Source organism: Impatiens glandulifera, chromosome 2, assembly GCF_907164915.1.
Source record: "Impatiens glandulifera chromosome 2, dImpGla2.1, whole genome shotgun sequence".
In the NCBI taxonomy this organism is placed as follows: Eukaryota; Viridiplantae; Streptophyta; class Magnoliopsida; order Ericales; family Balsaminaceae; genus Impatiens; species Impatiens glandulifera.
Genome location: NC_061863.1, coordinates 2,600,428 through 2,623,579, shown reverse-complemented (window position 1 = coordinate 2,623,579; position 23,152 = coordinate 2,600,428). Strand labels below are relative to the sequence as shown.

At 27.3% G+C, this 23,152-nt stretch overlaps 1 protein-coding gene and 1 non-coding gene across 2 annotated transcripts; both read left to right on the top strand.

Annotated features, from left to right (window-relative positions):
- Nucleotides 1–4,876: 4,876 nt before the first annotated feature.
- On the top strand, nt 4,877–4,958 carry TRNAS-CGA. The gene has a single exon. It is a non-coding gene; the product is annotated as a tRNA-Ser (tRNA).
- An 8,258-nt stretch (nt 4,959–13,216) lies between these two features.
- LOC124926531 (WD repeat-containing protein 44-like) lies at nt 13,217–18,246 on the top strand. The gene is made up of 8 exons (XM_047466775.1): nt 13,217–13,518; nt 13,789–14,960; nt 15,340–15,430; nt 15,508–15,665; nt 15,758–15,809; nt 16,976–17,055; nt 17,134–17,227; nt 17,601–18,246. Exons 2-8 carry the CDS (start codon nt 13,815–13,817, stop codon nt 18,119–18,121), a joined length of 2,142 nt encoding a protein of 713 aa, XP_047322731.1. The 5' UTR covers nt 13,217–13,518; nt 13,789–13,814; the 3' UTR covers nt 18,122–18,246.
- The last annotated feature ends 4,906 nt before the right edge of the window (nt 18,247–23,152 follow it).

Genomic DNA, 23,152 nt, shown 5'->3' with positions numbered 1-23,152 from the left:
ATAGGTGAAATCCAACACAAATTGCAGAAGAAGTCAAAGTGGACCTTAACCATAACTAAAAAGTTGTTGGCTCAGCGGCGATTTGAGACATAATCCAAGGAGAGTTTAAGAGGAAGTTTAACTCGACCTAATAGCAACAATAAAGACTCACTTGGCTCAACAGCAACGTGAAACAAAATTCAATGAAAGTTGAAGAGGATAGTCGAATTTGACCTATTAGCAAGTATGGGGACCATGTTGGTTCAACATCGAAAGTAAATTGAGCCCAATGAAAGTTGTATAGTAAATTAAAATTGACCTATTAGTAACAGTCAAATATTTGTTGGCTCAACGAAGACCAATGATTGAATCCAATGAAATTGTAGAATAAGTCGAGGTGTGATCTATTAGTAGAAGATGATCGTCTTGAAAAAGAAACAGTAGTGGACAAAAAAAGTCTCAAACATCATGACAAAATTTGGATTATTCTTCTACTTTTAATTTGCGTAAAAAGCTAACCCCAATAGAGATAAACGCTAGATGTTTCCTTACTTGTGTAAAAACTAACTCTAAACGGGACAAAGCTAACAATGACCATTTTCTATTAACACGAGATCGGTGTGAATAACCTCAAGTTAATATGGAATAAACATTGGATAGGTATTGACATTGTACGTACACAAGTTTCTTATACTCATTTAATTTTTTACCCCTCAATTTATACAATTTAAAATAATCTCGAGTATAAAAATGTAATTTTATCAAAATAAAACATACTGTATTTTTAGGTTCATTATATCGGATTAAAATAACTAATTTTGAAAAAAAAAAATTGTATCTATTGGTTTCAAGATTATATAAATATTGGGATAGAATTTCATAAATTAAAATATTAAAAAATAATCATAGTAATAATAATAATGATGATAGTAATAATAAAAATATAACCAAAAATTAAAATAAAATAATCATAGTAATAATAATAATAATAGTGTAATAAAAAACAATAAACCCGAAAATAAAAAATACTAATTAATACTCATGCTAATTGTAATAAAATATTGTGTGATTTAGATTTGCCAATTAAACAGGACTAAGAGAAGGTGAATGTCCCGGATGATCAAAAGGATGCTCTTATTCATTAATTATGTTGCATGCATGTACTTTTCAAATGATTCCTAACTAACCCGAAAACCAGCGCGGGCACCTTTCATTCAATTGACCACCACAATGCACCAAACGAGATGCATGTGGTGTCAAAATGTTCACAATGAGCCTATCTATAATTGTGCACAATTCCATGAATGACAAGCGTCGGTTACTAGTTACTACCATTTTAAAGCATTCGTTCACGGCTTTAATTTTGTCTATGGTTTATTCCCTTTGGTGCAGTCTAGCCTTAGTTATTAGCGATTGAATTTCAGGCAACTGTACTTGGGACAGCTTGCGATTCGGAGCGTTTCTGGGACGACGGCCTAACATGATGGCTCGATCGAGGCTACTCCAATGTCACAGATGCCTCTCTTAGCCTCATTTAGATAGCTTATTCGTGTAATTTAGTGCACTATATATATATAGCACAAGTTATGTACGTTGGGAATGAGGCTGCATGCTCCTGTTTTTTTTATTTTTTAAAGTTGAAGTCCTTCACTATATGCATGCTATGCTGTATGGGAGCTGAAGAAGGACTTGCTGCTGCATGGAGGCCTGTTGAAGAAGCATATGCCTACATCAGTTTGGGCATTTAATTTCAGCAGACTTGCTCCTTTGGGTTTAGGTCCGGTTTATTTGCTTCTTTTTTTTTTCAATACAAAAACACACATATTAATACACAATAGTATTGTTATTCTTATTATTATTTGTTTGTTTTGTTTTGTTTTTTTAATACTAAATCATTTTTTTTGTTTTATTTTATTTTTTAATACTATCATTATTATTACTATAATATTTTGATTTTATTATTCTTTTTGATTTTTTATTACTATTATTATTATCACGAATTATTTTTTATTTGCTTTTATTATTAAATATTTTTTTTAGAAAATTCTAGTCCAATATTTAATTAATTTTGGAGCTGATTGATAAAAAAATATTTTTTAAAATTATTTGTTTCCATTTTATTCTGGTGCAATGAGCCCAAAAATAAAATATATTTTTATTTTTGTACAAAATTAAATTTTAGGCTCGGATTTATTTATAATTTATAAATTAGATGGTAAAAAATGAGTGTCTAAATTTTTTCAATATCATGCTAACAATATCTAGGATTTTCAGAAGAATATGTCATTCGTTTGATGAGAAATAAAAAAAAATATAAAAAATTCGAGTGGCTGAAACTGAATCAACTATTTTCAATGTAAGTATACAAAAAGAAACGAAGGTTAGGTCGGTTATTCAACTACAACTTGGTTGCAATGTAGTTGGTGTACCATATTCTGTAATAGCTATTCTTTGTTGCTTTGTTGTTGTGTTATATTTTTCATTAAAATGGAAAGAAAAAAATCAATAAATATAAGGAAGTCAAAGAATTTGTGATTGAATGTTTAAAGTAGATAACTGAAAAAAATTTGATAAGATTACTGAAGAAATTATCTAGGAAAAATAGGAATGTAACAAAGGTAATTAATCAATTGTTGATAAAAATTCTTAAAAAAATGCAGCAAAAAAATATGGGAAGAAAGAAGGAATTTGAAAAGTTGATTATAATGAAAGAGTCAACATGTTTGGTCTTATAAACTAGATTACCAAACTCCTAATTAATGCTAAAAAATGAGAAATCACAATTAGTAAAGAGAAAGCTAAGCAAATAACAGTCCAACTCAATATTCACTATCTTTAAGATTGAAATTTACTAAAGAAAGTAGAATATGATGAGATAGTTAAATGGTCAGTTGATACAATAAATAGCTGATTAAGGCTCCAAAAACCAAGACTTACACTATCAGGAGTAATTCAACATGGAAAGTCAACGAGGTATGAAAGAATAAAGCAGAAAAGAAATCTGAAGACCATGCATACAAAGGAAAAGTCTACTTGGGGATATCCAAACAAATGTAGAGGCACTCAACTCTCCTTTTGAATTCAAACTGCCTTTTAAAGTAGAGGAGAAATGTATTGAAGACTGAGAGTTTGTGGTGCTGATTGAAAATTTTATTGGAAAAAACAGAGTATCATTGGCTTTAACTAAACGATGGGGAGAAAATTGACTTAAAAAAATTTCTGTAAATATACATGACATCTACTTTCTATAGTTCAAAATCGCTTAAATCTAAAAAAAAAACCTAGAGAGAGGGCATATTTACATAGGATCAAATTGCATGAAGTTGGAAAAATGGTTAGAAGAGATAAATCTACATAGTAGACCAAAGGAAATGGCCCAGATTTAGTTCAAACTCTCTGAAACATTTCAACCCACATGTACAATGCTGAAGTAATTAATCATTTTGCAGGTACAATTGGGAAACTATTATATATGGACCTAATAATTGAAGGAGGAGTAGAGAGCACTTGTCCTTTGCTAGAATTAGCATTAAAGGCATCATATGAGTGTTCTGCCAATGAAAATGACAATTGTTGATAGGAAAGGAAAGCACACAATGTCATGAAGATCTCTTATGAATGAAAATCAAAGAGGTGTGCTTTTTGTAACACTTTCCTGCACAATAAATGTGATAAAGCTAAAGAATAGTAAAAAAACCAGAAAAGTCAAGAAGTATTAAAGAAAAAGAAAGAAACAGAAGAAACTAAACTCAAAGATCTGACAGTTATAGAAGAAAGTAAGAAAGATTCTGGGAAAAGGGAAAGAAGTGAAAAAAAAGTAAAGGGAATCAATGTGAAGTGAAAAAGAAAATTTATTATTATGCGAAGGATCAGAATGAAAATGGAAGATGAACCTCAGGTTGTTGTTAAGAAACACAAGAGAAAGATACCTAACTTTCAAAACTGAAACAGAGAATTCTAAAACCGATAAAGAATATTCTAAAGCCAATGTGAAGTCTAAAGTTGAAGCTAAAAATAAGGAAAATAAGAACACAAAAATTCAAGTTAAAGATAACAAAGATAAAAGCTTAAATTCTAATAAACAAATCTTTCTATCAAATCAGAACGGGCTCGTACAAAGAGAGAATCCAAATTGAGAAACAACAATATTCATCATCCTCTTTAATACAATCTCATTTTATCGTTAGAGGAAAGGGAATAAGGCATATCAATCAAAACAGATGGCATGCAAAAATACTAGGTTGTGATGATTATGTTTGAATGTAGTATTTTCTGTTTGTAATCTCTGTTTTTTTAGAATATGAATGCTACTAATTAGTTTTTTAGGGTCTTTTGATTGTCATCCTTAATCATAGATAGAGTTTGTCTATCTTTGATTTCTAACCCTCCCACTTTAGAAATTTTTATGAAATGATTCTAACCGTTTTCCCCAAAAAAAGAAACGACTAGAGTGGGAAAATCGGAGTCGAAAAGAGGATTTCTCACTTCTTTCTCTCATTCAAAATCGTGCAAAATCGGATCCAATTTATTGTAATTGATTAGTTAAAATATTGGTTAACTGTATTCTAAAACACGAAAAATAAAATCATTGGCTTATCAAATTATCTATCAAGTCATAAAAATGATTCAACAAAGGACATAAACAAATTCACTTTTGTTTTACGTCAAGTAATACGTGGAGTAACCCCCGATCTAGTAGTAAAAGCAAGACGTGTAGGTGGATCGACTCATCAAATTCCCATTAAAATAGGACTCACATCTACAACAGCGTAAATTCGAATCTTGCTGACTACGTAATAAATCTATTTTGTTTTTAGATCCATAAAATAACCTTAATAAGAAAAAAAAATTATACATAAATAATTGTGCTTTTTCTCTTTATTGTACTTAAACAAACGTGGTCGTGCCGGAGTGGTTAACGGGCATGACTCGAAATCATGTGGGCTTTGCCCGCGCAGGTTCGAATCCTGCCGACCACGTAACAAATTTATTTTTTTCCAAAATATTATGCATAAGTTATTGTATTTTTTTCTCTTTAATACGTATACAAATATAATCGTGTTAGAGTGGTTATCGGGCATGACTAGAAATCATGTAGATTTTTCCCGTGCAAGTTCGAATTCTGCCAATCACGAAACTTGATATTTATATGATTTTATGTTGAGCGGGCGACACCCGAGAACACATGCTCTAAAGCAGACATGATAAAACTATCTTTAAATTCAGCTAGAATATTAATAGCTAAGTTTGGACTAGGATTTTCTTGTATTAGTTGCTTGAAAAAAAAAGTATTTTATTTTAAGGCTTATTTTAATATACTATATATAATAAAAAAGCTTATCACTTTGTCTGGATACTGGACCATCATATGGGCCGGTTAAGTTATCTGTAGCTAAAAGTTGACCCTTTTTATCTGTTCTCACAGATAAATTTGATGGAACAACACCTCACTTGTTTGTTTCTGAATATATAAAAATAAATAAAAACAAACATGGGCATCCTGCTTACCTGCCCTTCCCCTTACACCACCTGCATTTATTATATTATTATTATTTTGAACAAAAATAAAAATAAAACTCTAATTTTCTTATAAACTAATTTTTATCACTTAAGTTATATAGTTAATTATATAATAATATTATTAATTTTATTATTTAAATCATTAATATTATGTTTGTGATATACTAGGCATAATTTATTATATGTTCTTAATAAAAACTAATTAGATATTTTAAGTTAAAAATGAGGATGGTATGAGATTAAAAAATTTAGATTAAAATCTTAAATTATTTTAGGTTGAAAGCGGGAGTAACGACGGTGGATGAGCATTCAAATCGGTACAAACCGTTCAATCATTAGAACGACTATCGAACAATATTTGATCCGTCAAATATATAGTTTTAATATAATAAACACCGATATATTACGTCGGATATATGATTTAATCAAATAAACTATTTGCACTCAAAATATATTAATTAAAGTTATAATGTACAAATAAATTTACAAATATTTTTATTTGATATTTTTATTTTTTTTTATTTAATAAGAAAATTGTTTGAAATTATTAATAAGTTGATATTTTGTAATTAATTTGATTAATACAAAATTGGTTAAAACATTTTTATATTTTTTTAAATAAAAAATTAACATAACACTTCACAACATTAATTTGGTTTCATTTAAAGCGTTTTAAATAATTATTTATTTTTTAAGTAAATTTTTTTATTAAAATTTTATGAAATTTAAATTATTAGAATTATAAGATCAAATATTTCAAAAAATTATCAAACAACTCAATATTTAAAATTTTAATATGTCAGATATATGTCAAAATATAGTCTTAATATATTATAATCAGTAAATTTTAAATTTAAAAACTGACCCAATCTAATTCTTATGAATCCTAATATATGCTCTAACTAAAAATAGAATAGAAAAACATAAATTTAAGACCCATTAATATTATCCTTGACCAGGACAAAAATAAAAAGAGTCCTATCCATACCCACAAATAATATTATTATAATAATGTGAAATTGATGAAGGCATGCTAAGCTGGAATAAATGTGGCCTTATCTTCTTCATAAATGAAGCCTACAATGTGTATTATGCTCAATATATAAATAAATAGACTTGCTATATCTAATTCAGAATAACAAATAATTAAATAGTTGGATGGGAATATATATTAACAATTAATTATGCTCAGCTAACTTAATTTAAAAACATATATTTTTCATATTTATTATTTAATTTATTCAATATAATTGTATATATTAAATGTGGGTAATGTGTTATTAAACTTATTATTATTTATTTATTTTAAAATTTCAAGGAGCTAATGAACTCATAATGAACTCATAATAATCATATCATTTAAATTTATGTCTTTAATTTATAGATTTATTAATGAGAATTGAAAATGAGATTTTCTTATCTTTTTTTGAAAGAAAAAAAAAAGGCAAGCAAGTGTGGCTTTATTAACAAAAATAATAAAAGCTCAATAAACTAAATAAATTTATTTTAATTTTAAATAATTAATATATAAGTTAATTTAATAAAATAAAAAAATATATAAGTTGATGTTTTTTATTCGTTTTTAATATATCACTTACTCAAGTTATTCATAATTTCATAAATTAAGTTACATTTTATATTTTAATTTGAGTCCAATCAGTGATAATAAATAATAGTTATAAAAATGACTTAATTTAAAAATATTTATTAATTAAATTGAGTGATAAACCATATTTATATTTTATAAGATATTTGATTTTATCCGATCAAGAATTGAATATTCTTAGATCAAAATATTTTATTTGTTTGCTTGCTTACGATAAATAATTGAAATTATATATATATATATATATATACATATGATTTTTACGATTACTATTTTAGAATGAAATTTTACAATTTTTTTAAATATAATAATAAAAATATAATTCAACTCATATATATATATATATATATATATATATATAATGATGCTTAATTTTTAAAGTGTCCGGATTGTCTGGTCGAGAGCTGAACTTAAAACGGTTAAAAATAAATTTCAAAATTATTTTTAATTTATTCAATATAATTGTATATATTAAATGTGGGTAATGTGTTATTAAACTTATTATTATTTATTTATTTTAAAATTTCAAGGAGCTAATGAACTCATAATGAACTCATAATAATCATATCATTTAAATTTATGTCTTTAATTTATAGATTTATTAATGAGAATTGAAAATGAGATTTTCTTATCTTTTTTTTGAAAGAAAAAAAAAAGGCAAGCAAGTGTGGCTTTATTAACAAAAATAATAAAAGCTCAATAAACTAAATAAATTTATTTTAATTTTAAATAATTAATATATAAGTTAATTTAATAAAATAAAAAAATATATAAGTTGATGTTTTTTATTCGTTTTTAATATATCACTTACTCAATTATTCATAATTTCATAAATTAAGTTACATTTTATATTTTAATTTGAGTCCAATCAGTGATAATAAATAATAGTTATAAAAATGACTTAATTTAAAAATATTTATTAATTAAATTGAGTGATAAACCATATTTATATTTTATAAGATATTTGATTTTATCCGATCAAGAATTGAATATTCTTAGATCAAAATATTTTATTTGTTTGCTTGCTTACGATAAATAATTGAAATTATATATATATATATACATATGATTTTTAGGATTACTATTTTAGAATGAAATTTTACAATTTTTTTAAATATAATAATAAAAATATAATTCAACTCATATATATATATATATATATATATATATATATATATATATATATATATATATATATATATATATATATATATATATATATATATATATATATATATAATGATGCTTAATTTTTAAAGTGTCCGGATTGTCTGGTCGAGAGCTGAACTTAAAACGGTTAAAAATAAATTTTAAAATGTTATTTGTAGGTTTTGAACTTGCAACCTAACAAACCAAGTACAACCCTTTAACCAACTAGGCTAACAATACTTTATATTTAAAATTCAACACCAAATTTGATGAACGCGAGACATTTTAACAATAAAAGTTCAAATTTTTAACTAACTAATATATATATATATATATATATAATGATACTTAATTTTTAAAATGTCCGGATTGCCGGGTCGAGAGATGTGGTTAATTTGGATATTTATGTAAGAGTAAATGGATACTAGGGTCGGATTGTGGGTTGACCCGCCCATAAACTTAAAACGGTTAAAAATAAATTTAAAAATGTTATTTATAGGTTTCGAACTTGCAACATAACAAAACAAGTACAACCCTTTAACCAACTAGGCTAACAACACTTTATATTTAAGATTCAACACCAAATTTGATGAACGCGAGACATTTTAATAATAAAAGTTCAAATTTTTAACTAACTAATCTATTAATATATAATGATGGTTAATTTTTAAAGTGTCCGGATTGTCGGGTCGAGAGCTGTGGTTAATTTGGATATTTATGTGAGAGTAAATGAATAATTGGGTCGGATTGTGGGTTGACCCGCCCATAAACTTAAAACGGTTAAAAATAATTTTAAAAATGTTATTTGTAGGTTTCGAACTTGCAACATAACAAAACAAGTACAACTTTTAACCAAATGTGATTGAGATGTAGTTTGTCGAGGGATAATAGATCGGTATCATTTGAAAGTGGTTAAAAAATATGAATTAAATATTTAATTGACCAAAGTATGAGGTCACGATGTTAATTATTAAAAAATATGAATCGAATATTTGATTGACAAAGTGAAAGTGTTAAGTCACGAAATGAGAGATTCATTCAAAAAAAAAATATGTGATGAAACATGTGAGAAAATAAGTTGTTTTATCGAAGTGAATAAAATGTGAAATGAGAGCGTTATATTTTTTATTTTAATAATTTTAAACATTGAATAAATATTATTATAATTTTTTCAATTTATTTTATTTTTATCCTTATTCGTGTGTATCGTACGGAAATTTTTCTATAGTTATGATAATATAAAAATAACAATTATAGTTTCAATTAAAGTGTGTTTGTACCATACCACTTTAAATTATAAGTAAGTTTAGAATTATAATTCTATAATATTTGATTAATCACAAATGAAAAAATCTTATAATTATAATTCTTAGAGATTTGTTAATTTCATTTTATTTTTTACTTAATTGATGTGGAATTGAAATTAAATATGTATTTTAGGTTTTTATAAGACAATTAAATTTTAAATCCAATCCAAGTGATATGGAATTATACATTTTATATTTGCTGATATTTCTTTTTAATTAGTCAACAAATTAGTAACATTTGGGTATGTGATATTCTTATAATTTGATTACTTTATTAGATTGCATTCTAAAATTTTAATTAAGATTTCACACCTAATTTTTTAAAATTTTACAATTTAAAATTTATTATTATAAAATTATAAAAAACGAGATTTTGTTTTAACGGTTTTAAACGTCGTTAATTTATTATCCAAATGACATTTATAAATAAAAAATCAGTGTCAGTAATTTAACTAACAATTTTAAATAAATGTAGAGTATTGACTACCGAATTTTAGAGAATTAATAGTTAAAAATTAAAACCCTCGATTTGATAACATTAACTAGTTCAAATTATTGACGCGTTTTTTTTATTTGTTTATTATAAATAACATATAAATAATAATCCAAAAACATTTGAAATTATAAAAGACAAATAATATTTATATAATTTTAACAATAAATAGTTTAAAATTATAAAATTATAAATTTTTTTTTAAAAAAAAAAATCGATGTTCGAATTGAAACTCTAATTCAACCATTCCGCTGGAGGTCAAGTAACTTGTTCATTCAATATATATTTTTTAAAATGTTAATAACTATTAAACAATAAAATGATTATAAAATAATATTCTTAATAAAAGATTAACCAGTATAAAATAATATTAAATTATGGAAGTGACTTTTCGATTAAACAAACGAAATTATTATTACTATTTTTCAAAATGAAAGTCAATAATTGAAAATTTTCAGCGTCGGTGGATGGCAATGGAACTGGCCGTTTGCATGACGTGATGATGATGGTGACAAAAAGGTCAAAGTCAATTGGTTTACTTGCCACGTAGGATTAACAGTATAATTGCCTTTTTTTTTGTGTGTTTATTTTATAAAAAAATAACTTATTTGATTTTTGTTTATATTTGTATAAAATATGAGATTAAAATATTTTGAAGTAAGAAGTAGATAAAAATATTTAAAAATTGATGAAAAATGTGGTTTTTGATTTGTGTAATAGGTCTTATTTTTTTAAAAATGAATCTTATTATTTATCTTTTAACACATAGATACCAAAATAATATCATCACTATTTTTTACATATATTTTTATATTTTTTTCCTATATTTAAAATAAAGATATTATAAATCATAAACAATAATGAATTTATTAGACTATTTATTTTATAGATTATTTTAGTCATTTATTTTATATCAATACAAATATAATTTTTGTTCGACTATAATAATAACATCTCCATACTTCTTCAAACTTGATGTTTGCCCCCATAGAGAATCCCTGAATTGATTCAAAATAAAACGAATTAGAGATGATAAATTCACTCACGGTTAAAATTTGTTTTATTGTCATCTTTAAAAGTAAAAATCAAATCATTCATAAAAGTAAAAAAAAAAAAAAAAAAAAAAAAAAAAAAAAAAAACTTTGGTTTGTAATTTATAATACCCTTATATATAAACTTAAATATATCAAACACAATCAATTTTGCACCACCAAATACACCAGAGTGATTAAGAAAAAGTTTTATTGAATAAACTAAATATATATATTTTTCATGATTATATATATCATACTTAGTAATTTATATTATAGTCTAAAATAAATTGATTTTTTTTATATAAAAAACTTTTAATTCCATTCTAACTAATAATATTTTGATTTAAAGGATTTTGATTTTATTAGCTTCATAGTCACAGCCACTCAATAAATTAACTAATATATATATATATATATATATATATATATATATATATATATATATATATATATATATATATATATATATATGTAAAATTTATTTGATATCAGTTTTGACAGTATTGATAACTTCTTACATTTAAAAAAATCCATTAAATGTGGAATGATATATCTTATTTATTTTTATTATCCTCTGTAATATATTGTGCAAGTTATAATGTATTGCAGGTTTTTAATTTTTGATTATTTGATACCATTTTGATACTTATCATTATAAATGATAAATCCCATTAGAAGCCCAAAGATATACCTTTTGTAAGTAATACATTATTATATTCTATCACTAGTTACAACAACAGCAGCATCCTATTAATTATAATTTACTATTTGTTTATTCAATTATTAACAAAATATTAAAATTTATTTTTATCTATTAATTTTATTCCAAATTTCCTTGTTATTTTTTTAAGTCCACAATATATTTTTTTTAAGTTCATTCTAGCTATAAATTCTGAGTCCAGAATTTACATATTTATCAAGTTAATTATAATGTATTTTAGGTTTTATTTTTATTTTTATTTTTAATTTATGATTTTTTACTTGTTCATTTTTACATTGATTTATTTAAATAATACAATTTTTCTTCTTCTTCGTAAAGCAATATATCTGAAAAAATACAGTATAAATATTACTTGATTATTAATATTGAATTTGATATAGCCAAATTATTTTTTAATACATATTTCTTTAAACCAATCCATAAATCCTCTTACATATTTATTATATATTTTTTTGATCTTCTGAATACTTTTAATTTCACCCATACTTTTTTAAAACTTTACTTTTATTTGAGATCTCACCTATCTAGTTCTTTTCACACTTTCTATTATTATTATTTTTTTCTAAGTGATTAATAAAAAAGTAAATGCATTTTTAATAAAAAAAACTTTAAAATTTGGTTAATATTTAATTTATATATATCTTAAAATCAAGACCCAATTGTTATTTTAGACACTTTTATTCGTTTTCATCGATTTAAACTAAACTTTTAATAGTATAATAAGAGACTCAAATTATCACAATTTTAAACATTTATAAAAGAACGAAATTTCTGCATTCTTACTTTAACGCAATATTTTCATTTTTTTTTAACTAATTTGCGATATTTATAAAAAAAAGTAACAATTTTTTACTTTAATTTTCAACTCTTCCCCCACGTCACATTTTTTATACGCCATTCAATCCACGTTTAATAGTTTCAATAGCTTAGAGCGCATAATATACAAATACGCTTAAATTGATAAACCGACACACAAAGTTATATATTTTCAAAGTTCCGTAAAAAATAAATACAAAATTTATCTCAATTTAAGTGTTCTCAAATCTTTTCCTACACCAGAAACCAGTTTTAAGAAATTAGAATATGTAGATATTAAAAAAAAAAATCATTTAATGGTGCCAAATTATTTAAAAAAAAATGATATGTTATAATAAAAATACAAATGTTTTGTCATTTAAAAAGAGCTCTATGACATTTAATAAAATTATCCAAATTGAATTGGTAAATATCGGATCACATTTAACATATATTTCAGGTGATTTTAATAATTTTATTATGTTAATATAATAAAAAAATAGAATCAATATCAAATCCATTAATGCCAAACAAGGCCGAGTCGGAATCACATTAAAAAAAAGGGTCGGTTAAATCAATATATGGGGTTAAAGACATCAAAATCAGAGATGAGGTATTGTACAGTATCAAAGAGAGAGAGAGAAAGAACGAGAGAGATCTCATCCGTCCCAGTCGTCTTCTACGAAATCCCGTTTCTGGATTGAGGTTGTTACTGGTTTTCATTCCGTTCATACTGTGTGTTATCTTCTTGCACATTCCTGTTCGTTTTAGCGGGAATTTTAGTTGATTTCTGACTCGATCTCTACCCTTATCAACCGAGGGCCGGCGGAGGGGAAAAGGAAGACCTGTTTCTGGAAACGGAACTCTCCAGTGTGTTAGTGTGTATCAGTTTGACCGCAATGTTCTGAAAAGAGGTAATTTAACATTTTACGCTGTTGAGTGATTTATAAGGTAGCGAGCTGACTGTAATTTTTGTCTGATTTCGCTAACTTTGTTAATTGTTATATGTGGGTTAGTCAAAAGATTTAAAATTGCCCTGTTAATTCCAATGCATCTGAGATTTGCTTATGAAACTGCCTGGATTTGGATTTGATTCTCATGTGATTTCAGTTGGATAGAACAGTTGATTTGAATATGAATGAGTTTTAATGTAAAATTTGGGAAATGGTTTAATTTGCTTTCAGATTTTTGTGGTCATACTGAATCAACTATGGCATTATTGGCATGTCAAAGTGAAGCTGAAGATTGTTTTTATGATACACGCGATGAGATTACTTCAGTTTCTGAATTGGGTTTGGATAGCTTTGATGATTGTTGTTCCAGTCATGCTTTTTTTGATGATGATTATGAACATCTTGTTCGTGCAATTTGGTTTAGAAGTCCAGAAAGTTCTTATCTGCGTAGATTGAGATTATTGAGGTGGATGGGTTTACCTTCAGATCAGAATAAGTTTGAAGAAACAAATATTGAGATTCACAGAACTACTGATGAGAGTGGAGCTGCTGTAACCTGTGATTCATATCTTGAAGGACCGGTTTCCTCTATCAGATTTTCTGTGAGATCAATTGAGGATTCTGAGTTTCAGATTAACAACAACTTTCTCTGCAGAATCAAGAATTTAAATGATGGGACAGAGTTTATCATAGACGACAGTCCCAATGAGATGTCTTCTGGATTAAATCAAGTGGGGTTGGATAAATTGATTACATTAGAAGAGCTCCATAGAAATTTTGGTTCATCACCTTTTGTTCAGCAGTTCTTCCGTAGAGAAGCTGGTGGGGCACACTGTTCATTTGATTTGAAGAGAAAACAGAGGAAAAGTTGGCTACACAGGTTAATTGGCAGGTCTTGTATGTCGTTTAGTGTCCGTGAATCCAAAGCAGTGTCTGTCGGATTAAGTTCTTCAGAAGCCGGTGCTCTTATGGGAAGAGTTCGAGTTCATTCCATGAACAAGAAGTTTAAGGAGTTATCGGCTCTTTACGGAGGGCAAGAATTTCCAGCCCATGAAGGATCAATTTTGACGATGAAATTTAACCACGACGGACAATTCTTGGCAACTGCTGGAGAAGATGGTGTTGTTCGTATATGGAAAGTGATCGTCGATGAGAGACCGAGCAACTTCTCTGATCAACTAACAGATCCCTCTTGTCTTTATCTTTCCATAAACCATCTTTCAAAACTAGTTCCACTAGATGTAAACAAGGAAAAACTCAATAAAATGAGAAGAATGAAGAAGTCTTTAGATTCGTCTTGTGTCATTTTACCACAAAAAATCTTCCGGTTGATAGAGGAACCATTGCATGAATTCCACGGGCATACTGGCGAGGTCTTGTCTCTCTCTTGGTCCAACAAAGGGGTAAGAATTATTATCTAATGGCAAACTCATCCATTTAGAAACACTTGAGCTCTTTTGATCTAAGATTTTTTTGAAGGTTATGAAAATATTGTTAGATGAGAAAGTTGGTTTATTGGGATTATTTGGGTTAAATTACTAAAATGTCTTTTTATATTTAAATTTAATAAAAGTAAAGTAAGGGTATTTTAGTTGTTGATGAATTAAGTGATTTGATGATTGAAAAGATAGATGATGTGATCAATTTTTTTTTGAAACCCCAAATAACTCAAGATCAAACAAACTTGTTTTTGTTCAGATTCAAATCAAGAAACATAAAGTGTTTCCAATTGAGCCAAACTAAGCTTTAACTTTCCTGTATATTGTGATATATGTTCTGCAGTATCTCTTATCATCATCCTCAGACCAAACAGCTCGTCTATGGAAAATAGGTGAAAATCAGTGCCTACGATTATTCCATCACAATAACTACGGTTAGATTCTTGGCATTGGTGTAGCTTCCTCCATCACAATTAATACCTGTGATTAAAATTTTGTTTATACGGTGCAGTGACTTCAGTAGAATTCTGTCCAAATGATGATAATTACTTCATCAGTGGCTGTATAGATGGAAAAGTACGCATATGGGAAGTTCATGGAGGTCAGGTGATTAATTGGATTGACATGAAAGATATTGTAACTGCTGTTTCTTACTACCCAAATGGAAAGGTTGGTGATTTCAATCTGTTCCCTAGAAACTTGCTATTATTATGTGTGTCAATTTGTTTGTTGGTGACACTCAAAACTCTTAATGGTTTTAGGGCGCAGTTGTGGGATTGATGGATGGGAGTTGTTGTTTCTATGACATTGTAGGTATGGTTGAGCTTTACCTGTCTTGGTTGATGTTTTTTATTTAGAGCTAAATGTAAAATTCTATGATTATGTTATGATTCAAATATGTAACCTAGAGTTCTTAAGGAGAGAATTAGAGGATAAATTAGAATGGCCTAAGCCCTTAGATGAAAAGCAATTCTGAGATATTCATGAGAGTCACTAATACAAGGATTCTGACTATATATATCTAGTGCACGAGAAGCTGGCCGGGCACCCTTTTGCATTCATATAGATCTCATTCCATTATCACACATCTAGTGAGAATCCGCCTTTTTGAGAGAAATAATTTTGTTCATGCACCATACTTGTTAGAACTGTAAGTGATCCTTTGGAGAAAGAAAGACATTATAATTGTACTTTGATATGACAGTAGATCTTTGACTGAGCAAGGTGTCTTGGTTTTTCCTTCTCTCATTTGAAAAAGGTTTCCACCTTAATTTTTTCTTTTTTGAAAAGTCAGAATCTTTCCATTGATCCAGTCAAAGTGAAACTCGCATTGGTAAAATCCAAATCAAAACAATACAAGTCATAACAACAGTCTACATGAATTAATCAAACAAAGACCTCCAAGATATGAAAGCCTCAAACATTCAAAGCTCTAAATCAAGTTCTCAAATGAACTGAGGTTGATCTTAAGCTTGAGTTTCTTGGGAATGTCAGGAATGTGTAGTTGACACTGCTATAAAGTCTGTCCCTCTTTTTTCCAAGCTTAGATTTTGCAATTTTAGCTTCCTTTTGTATCGTACTCTGAACAATCTCAGGGACAATTTTTTTTATCATTTATTCCGCCAAAAGGGGTAATCAAGCTTCTCATCGATAATAGTCTGATCTTCCTCGGGAGTCTTCTCCTACCTTTCTCTACTCTTCTACCATCGGCCTCTTGCCCAAAAATGGTGTTTAAAGGTTTGATGAGAAGTGGTACACGTTATAGTTCTTGCTTTCTCTCCCTTGTTCGATGCACGTCATCACAAATTATTCATCAGTTTCCTCCTTAAATATTGAATTATTCAACTACTGCCTAACCATTAGTTGCTAATTTACAAAATAACTTTTTTACCCTCTAATTTTCATGTTTAGTAACATTGATTTTTTTATGATTCAAGATGGCTCTAACTGATTACTAAACTATAATATCTCTTCGACAGATAATCACTTGCAGCTAAATACTCAAACATGTTTGAAGGAGAAAAAGAAGTTATCCTGCAAGAGAATAATTGGGTTTCAGGTAAAAATTTTGCACTCCTATAATTCGTAGCAGAATTTTATCTCCATCCTTCACTTTGTACCCATTTTGTATTTTCAGTTTTCTCCTGTTGACCAGAGTAAAGTTCTCGTCACTTCCGCCAATTCACAAATTCGACTACTTTCTGGCTGCAATATCATCTTCAAATTTAAGGGTAAGATGCCAAATGTCTTTTCTCTCTAAATTGTAATATTTGAACTACATTGAACCTATTTTGAAACTGATATTTTGTCACCATCACGATCCCATCGAGAAATTGCCGAAGAAAATGTTTTCTTTTTCTATGACTTAACTTGAACAGTATCTGTTCTATAAGTAGGGTACATATGTGTATTGATGAGACATGGCTGCTAGACCAGGGACTAGTTTTCTGTAATTAGTGTATCCTTTTACTTTATTTGGTATAGATTTTTCTTTTCATGATTATGATCACATAGTTTTATAGATGATTAGTATTGTTATTCTTCACAAACATTGCAAATTATATATTTTTAAATATATACTGAGTTAGTCTAATTCATTTTCAGCCAGAAAAACTCTTGGAAGTCAAATAAAAGCTTCCTTTACCATGGACGGAAGACACATTATCTCAACAAGTGACGATTCTCAAATCTACGTATGGGACTGCGACCAAGAAACCCCTTCAAAAACAAAGAAAATCTACTCTAAAGAGACTTTCTCATCACCATTCTCATCAATTTCCACACCTTGGTCAATCATGAATGTATCATCATCTCCTTCACCCCCGTTTTCCGCAGAAAACTTGTCAAAATTCGGTTTAGGCGATCGTCTTCCTTCCTTGTCTACACCCTCACCAGATTGCTTCTCCTTGAGCCGAACCCTCCTCTTTGATCCATTCAAAGGGTCGTCTGCAACTTGGCCTGAAGAGAATCTCATATCCACAATAAACAAATCCAAGTATAAATTCTTCAAGAATGCTTGTCTGAATACATCTGTTTCTCATATGTGGGGAGTCGTAATTGTTACGTCTGGATTGGATGGGCGGATCAGAACATATTGCAATTACGGGTTACCTCTTCGGCTTTAAAAACCCAGGTTTTTCATTATATATATATATATATATATATATATATATATTTTGTGTGTAGTTGAAGTTGAGGAATGAGGTTACATATTCATTTTAGGCCTTAATCCACCATTTTACTATTTGCATATTAACATAATGAGTTTAAGAGTAAAGGGCTTATTACCCTGTGGTCTCACTAAAAGAAATAAGATCACCCTAGTTATACAAAAGAAATAAAAAATAGTCTTAAGTAGATATGGACATTCTTGGTATATAGATAGCCATAGGATTTTTTTGGTTTCTTTTCCAACTTAAAGCCTTTTGGTATTTTATTTGAAAGTGAGAAACTAGTTTGTAAATTACGGGAATGAGGATTTGACAAAGTATATGACTGGTTTTATCCGTATTTTTTATTGTTTTTTTAGTGTATGTTTATGTCAAACATTGTTCAGAATTTTTTTTGTGGTTTATTTTTTTTTCCGGAGAAGTGAGTAAGATCTCGACCAATATAACTCTTGAGTCTGAGCTATTATGTTGAGACTTGAAAGATTAGGGACGACAATGGGGGCGAATCGGGTCGGGTATTGCATTTACCATTTCTGTCCGTTCTACTTCGGGAAGTTTTTCTTACTACCATTTTCGTTCGGTTTTAGGGAATTACCTTTGTGCACATTTTATACCATATTTTCTAAAATAAAATAAAATATTTTTATGATAAAATTAAATAAAATTGATGTTTTTATAAAATATATTATCATATTGAAATTTTACATTACTATAAATAAGTATATCAGTCCTCTTGTATATTAATTATATATGTTTATTAGTATTTTGGAAGTCTGTTTAATATATATTATTAATATATTATTATAATATCATTAACTTTAATAGTAAGATTATTTAAAATTATATTTATTAAATTATTGGTATTTTTATTAATTATTATTATATAATTAATAATAAATAATATGATTTACTTGTACATATATTTTTGAATAATTGGATATTTAAAATAAAACTTATTAGATGGAAGAGGGGATTATTTTTTGGTGTGATTTTGAAATATTATTTTATGAAAAACAAATTATTTAGTGTTTCTTCGAGAAAATGACGAATTATTTTATTAAATAATGAAAGAATTGTTGTTTTGAGCACATTCAAATAAAATTATTTAAAATAGTCAAATTTCATTAAGCACTATTTCTCACTATTAATTTGATTTATTAAATATATATATTCGTTAAAAAAAAGAGAAATAAATAAATAGTATTACATGCATATATCAATAAAGCAACAATTAGTAAATATTATTCTCTGTTTTTTTTTTTTTTTTAGTACAATCCAATAATTATTCTAATTTAAAGTGTTATACTTTGAAATAATACAAACGACTTATTTAAATTTCATTATTTTGAATTGATTTTAGTTGACAAAAATTGAGTTCAATTCAAAATTATTTTTAAATGCATCAAATATATAAAATTAATATATATATATATTTTTTGTTGACCCATCATAGTAGACTAGTGAAAAAAAGTGAACTTAAACGGTTTGATTCATACTAATACTAGTTCTTTTTAATTAAAAAATAATAAAATTTAATTTTTATTTAAAACACATAAATAAAAGATCAATTGTATATTTTGTGAAGGTAATAGATATATGCTTGGAATTGACTTTGATGGTCAAAAATGTTATAATTCTCTATTTAATCCTATTCTCTTATTCAATAATCTAACTTTTAAATTTTGTGTTTTTCAAATTTCATGCTATGAATAATTGGATTAGGTGAAGATAATAGATAAGCTTGGAATTTGCTAATAATAATAGATATATATTTTTTCTATTTGTTTTAAGCACACACTCTAACTTTAAATATAAAATTTTAATCTTAATATATTAGGCTAATGAGATTTTATATTCTTAATTAACACCACATTTAACAATATAAATTCAACTTTTTAACTAACTAATATATATATATAATATGATGCTTAATTTTTAAAATGTTCGGATTGTTAGGTTGAGAGCTGTAGTTAATTTGGATATATATGTGTAGGGACGAATCTATTTAGGGGCTCGGGTGTGCGGAAGACTACCCCAATTTTTTTTTTTTTTTTTTTTACGGTAGAAACATGACATTACCCTTAATTTCTCAAAAAAAATTAATAGAATTCATTATTTTTTTTTATTTAATTATTAAAAAAATGGTAAAATTTTACTTTTATATACTTGTTTTTTTCAAAATTTTCTCGTTATTATTTTAAGCACATTACAGTTCGAAATTTTGGGTCCGTCCCTATAGGTGAGAGTAAATAGATATTTGAATCAGATTATGAGTTGACCCGCCCATAAATTTTAAACGGTTAACAATAAAATTAAAAATGATATTACATTTTTACCGTTATTTTTTTTTACGATTTTTTATATTATTACTCGTGCAAATACATATTAATTTGATTTAAGTATTTTTTTTATATGAAATTTTATCATTTGATTGTGAATTTTGCAATAAAATGAATCAATAAAATAAATTTTATTTTATAAAATAAATATTATCACGTATCAAACATAACCATTATTATCTAATTATTTCTCAAATATTATATAGAACAACTAATTATCCGCTACTTAAATTTAAAATTATTTTTGACTAAAAAATTGAATTAAATTTTAATTAGTGCTCATCATCTAAGTTGTTTTCATTATGTTATGGATAATTTTTAAAAACGTAATTCTACTTATAAAAGGCCTTGATTTGTTCATATTAGCATTGTCAGACCGAATTAAATCCAATTTGATCACTCATGCATAAAATCTTTCAACCCAAAAAATAAAATAAAAATTTACATGTTTATTTTCTTTTTAATTCACATTATTAATTATGAGTATTTAGGTGATTATATGCATGATTCTTAAGTTAAATTTACACTACCTTAGACAAAATTTAGTTAAGGCCTTATTGGTATTGATGAGGCCATAATTTTTTTTTTTAAAAAAAATGGTAAGGGAAATGAAAAAATTATGCAAAAGTGGAAAATAGTTCAACATAGAGAATGCGAACATAACACAGAAAACGTCCTCGTTGCGATCATATTTTTTTCCATAGATTATTGTATTTATCGTGTACCAAATATTAAAAAAAAATACGAGACTCTCTCCCTTAATTTCTGTAGGAGATGAGAGAGAAAATGAGGGAGGACTCTTCCTTCTCGCCACCAAACCCTAAAGAGGGTCACCACTTGAGGTTGGCGATACCTCCTCTACCCTACAACTCAACTAGAGCCAAAGGAATTTCCCAAGGAGAGTAGAAGGAATCTCCTTTAGACAGCGCACCTTATATTTAGTAAGTTTTATGTTCTTTTCTTATTGATTTGGACCGTGTGTAGTCCAGATCTGATATAAAAGTGATCGAGTTTTGTTATGTCTATGTTTTTTGTTTGATGGTCTTAATTGTTTGTTTGAATGCATTAACATTTGGATGTGTGATATTTATCCTCGTTTGTTTAAAAGTCTAAATCTTCGAATGAACCTTATTAGTCTTCTCGTTCTTCGCAGTACTTGTAGCCTGTTTTTTAAGTTGTGTTAATGTCGGAGATTCTAATGATTCCGTAAAAAATGTTGCCCAGTAAGAATGCATAATTACTATGAGTTTTACCATATACTATGACACAAATGATGAGGTTCGACTAGGTCACCATACGCTCCACGGAGATGAACTTGCTATTTTTGTTACATTTTAAGCTTTTTAAAATTTTTATTTTTTGTTTTACTAATATATTTTCGATCTAGTGTGAACTCACGACAATCATGTAGTCAGTAATATTTTTATTAAGTTCGTTCTCATCATTATTTTGTGACCTTAAAAAATGTAGATTAATTGAAGGTTTATATTTCAATAACAAATAAAGAGCACGTCTCACCAATGACTAAAACATTTTTTTATTGTAACCATCACCATAATTAAATCTAAATAGAGTATTTTTAGCATTATTTTCACAATTTTCTTTGACTAGTACTATTTACAAATATTCATATAATATTATCATAAAAAAATATTAAGATAAAAATATGATATTATTTTAATATTAGTCTTTTTACATAAAAAGAAAAATTGCACAAAAGGAAAAAATATTTACAACTGTCTAAATTTTTATATGGTATATGTTAAGGATGTAAATAGATAAAAATCTATCTAGTCATAAATGAATATTTTCTTCCAAAATTGTTATGAACAATTAATGGCAAAATTAATTATCTCTTTGTAAAATTATCTATATAAAGTAGGCCTAAGGTAAGCTAAAACCATATACAAAATCAAATCTTTATGCCCTTCTTAGTAAATCTAGCTACCTTCAATGACATTCTCAACCGGAGGCAACCCGATCAAAGCATCAATATCCCCAAGAGATCTTAAGGTCGAATATGACAAGCGGATCAAGAAAAAACAGAAGGTGCAAGAAGATGATGCTCATGATCTTAGTACTCTCAAGAATGAGGGGAAAAGATTCAAGCGGATCAAGAAGAAACAAAAGGTGCAAGAAGATGATGCTCATGATCTTAGTACTCTCAAGAATGAGGGGAAAAGATTCAAGCGGATCAAGAAGAAACAAAATGTGCAAGAAGATGATGCTCATGATCTTAGTACTCTCAAGAATAAGGGGAAAAGATTCAAGCGGATCAAGAAGAAACAAAAGGTGCAAGAAGATGATGCTCATGGTCTTAGTACTCTCAAGAATGATGGGAAAAGATTCAAGCGGATCAAGAAGAAACAAAAGGTGCAAGAAGATGATGCTCATGATCTTAGTACTCTCAAGAAAAGAATGAGGGGAAAAGATTCAAGCGGATCAAGAAGAAACAAAAGGTGTAAGAAGATAATGCTCATAATCTTAGTACTCTCAAGAATGAGGGGAAAAGATTCAAGCGGATCAAGAAGAAACAAAAGGTGCAAGAAGATGATGCTCATGATTTTAGTACTCTCAAGAATGAGGGAAAAGATTCAAGTAAGAAGATTATTTTCACTCCGATGATAGCGATAATGATGAAGAATGT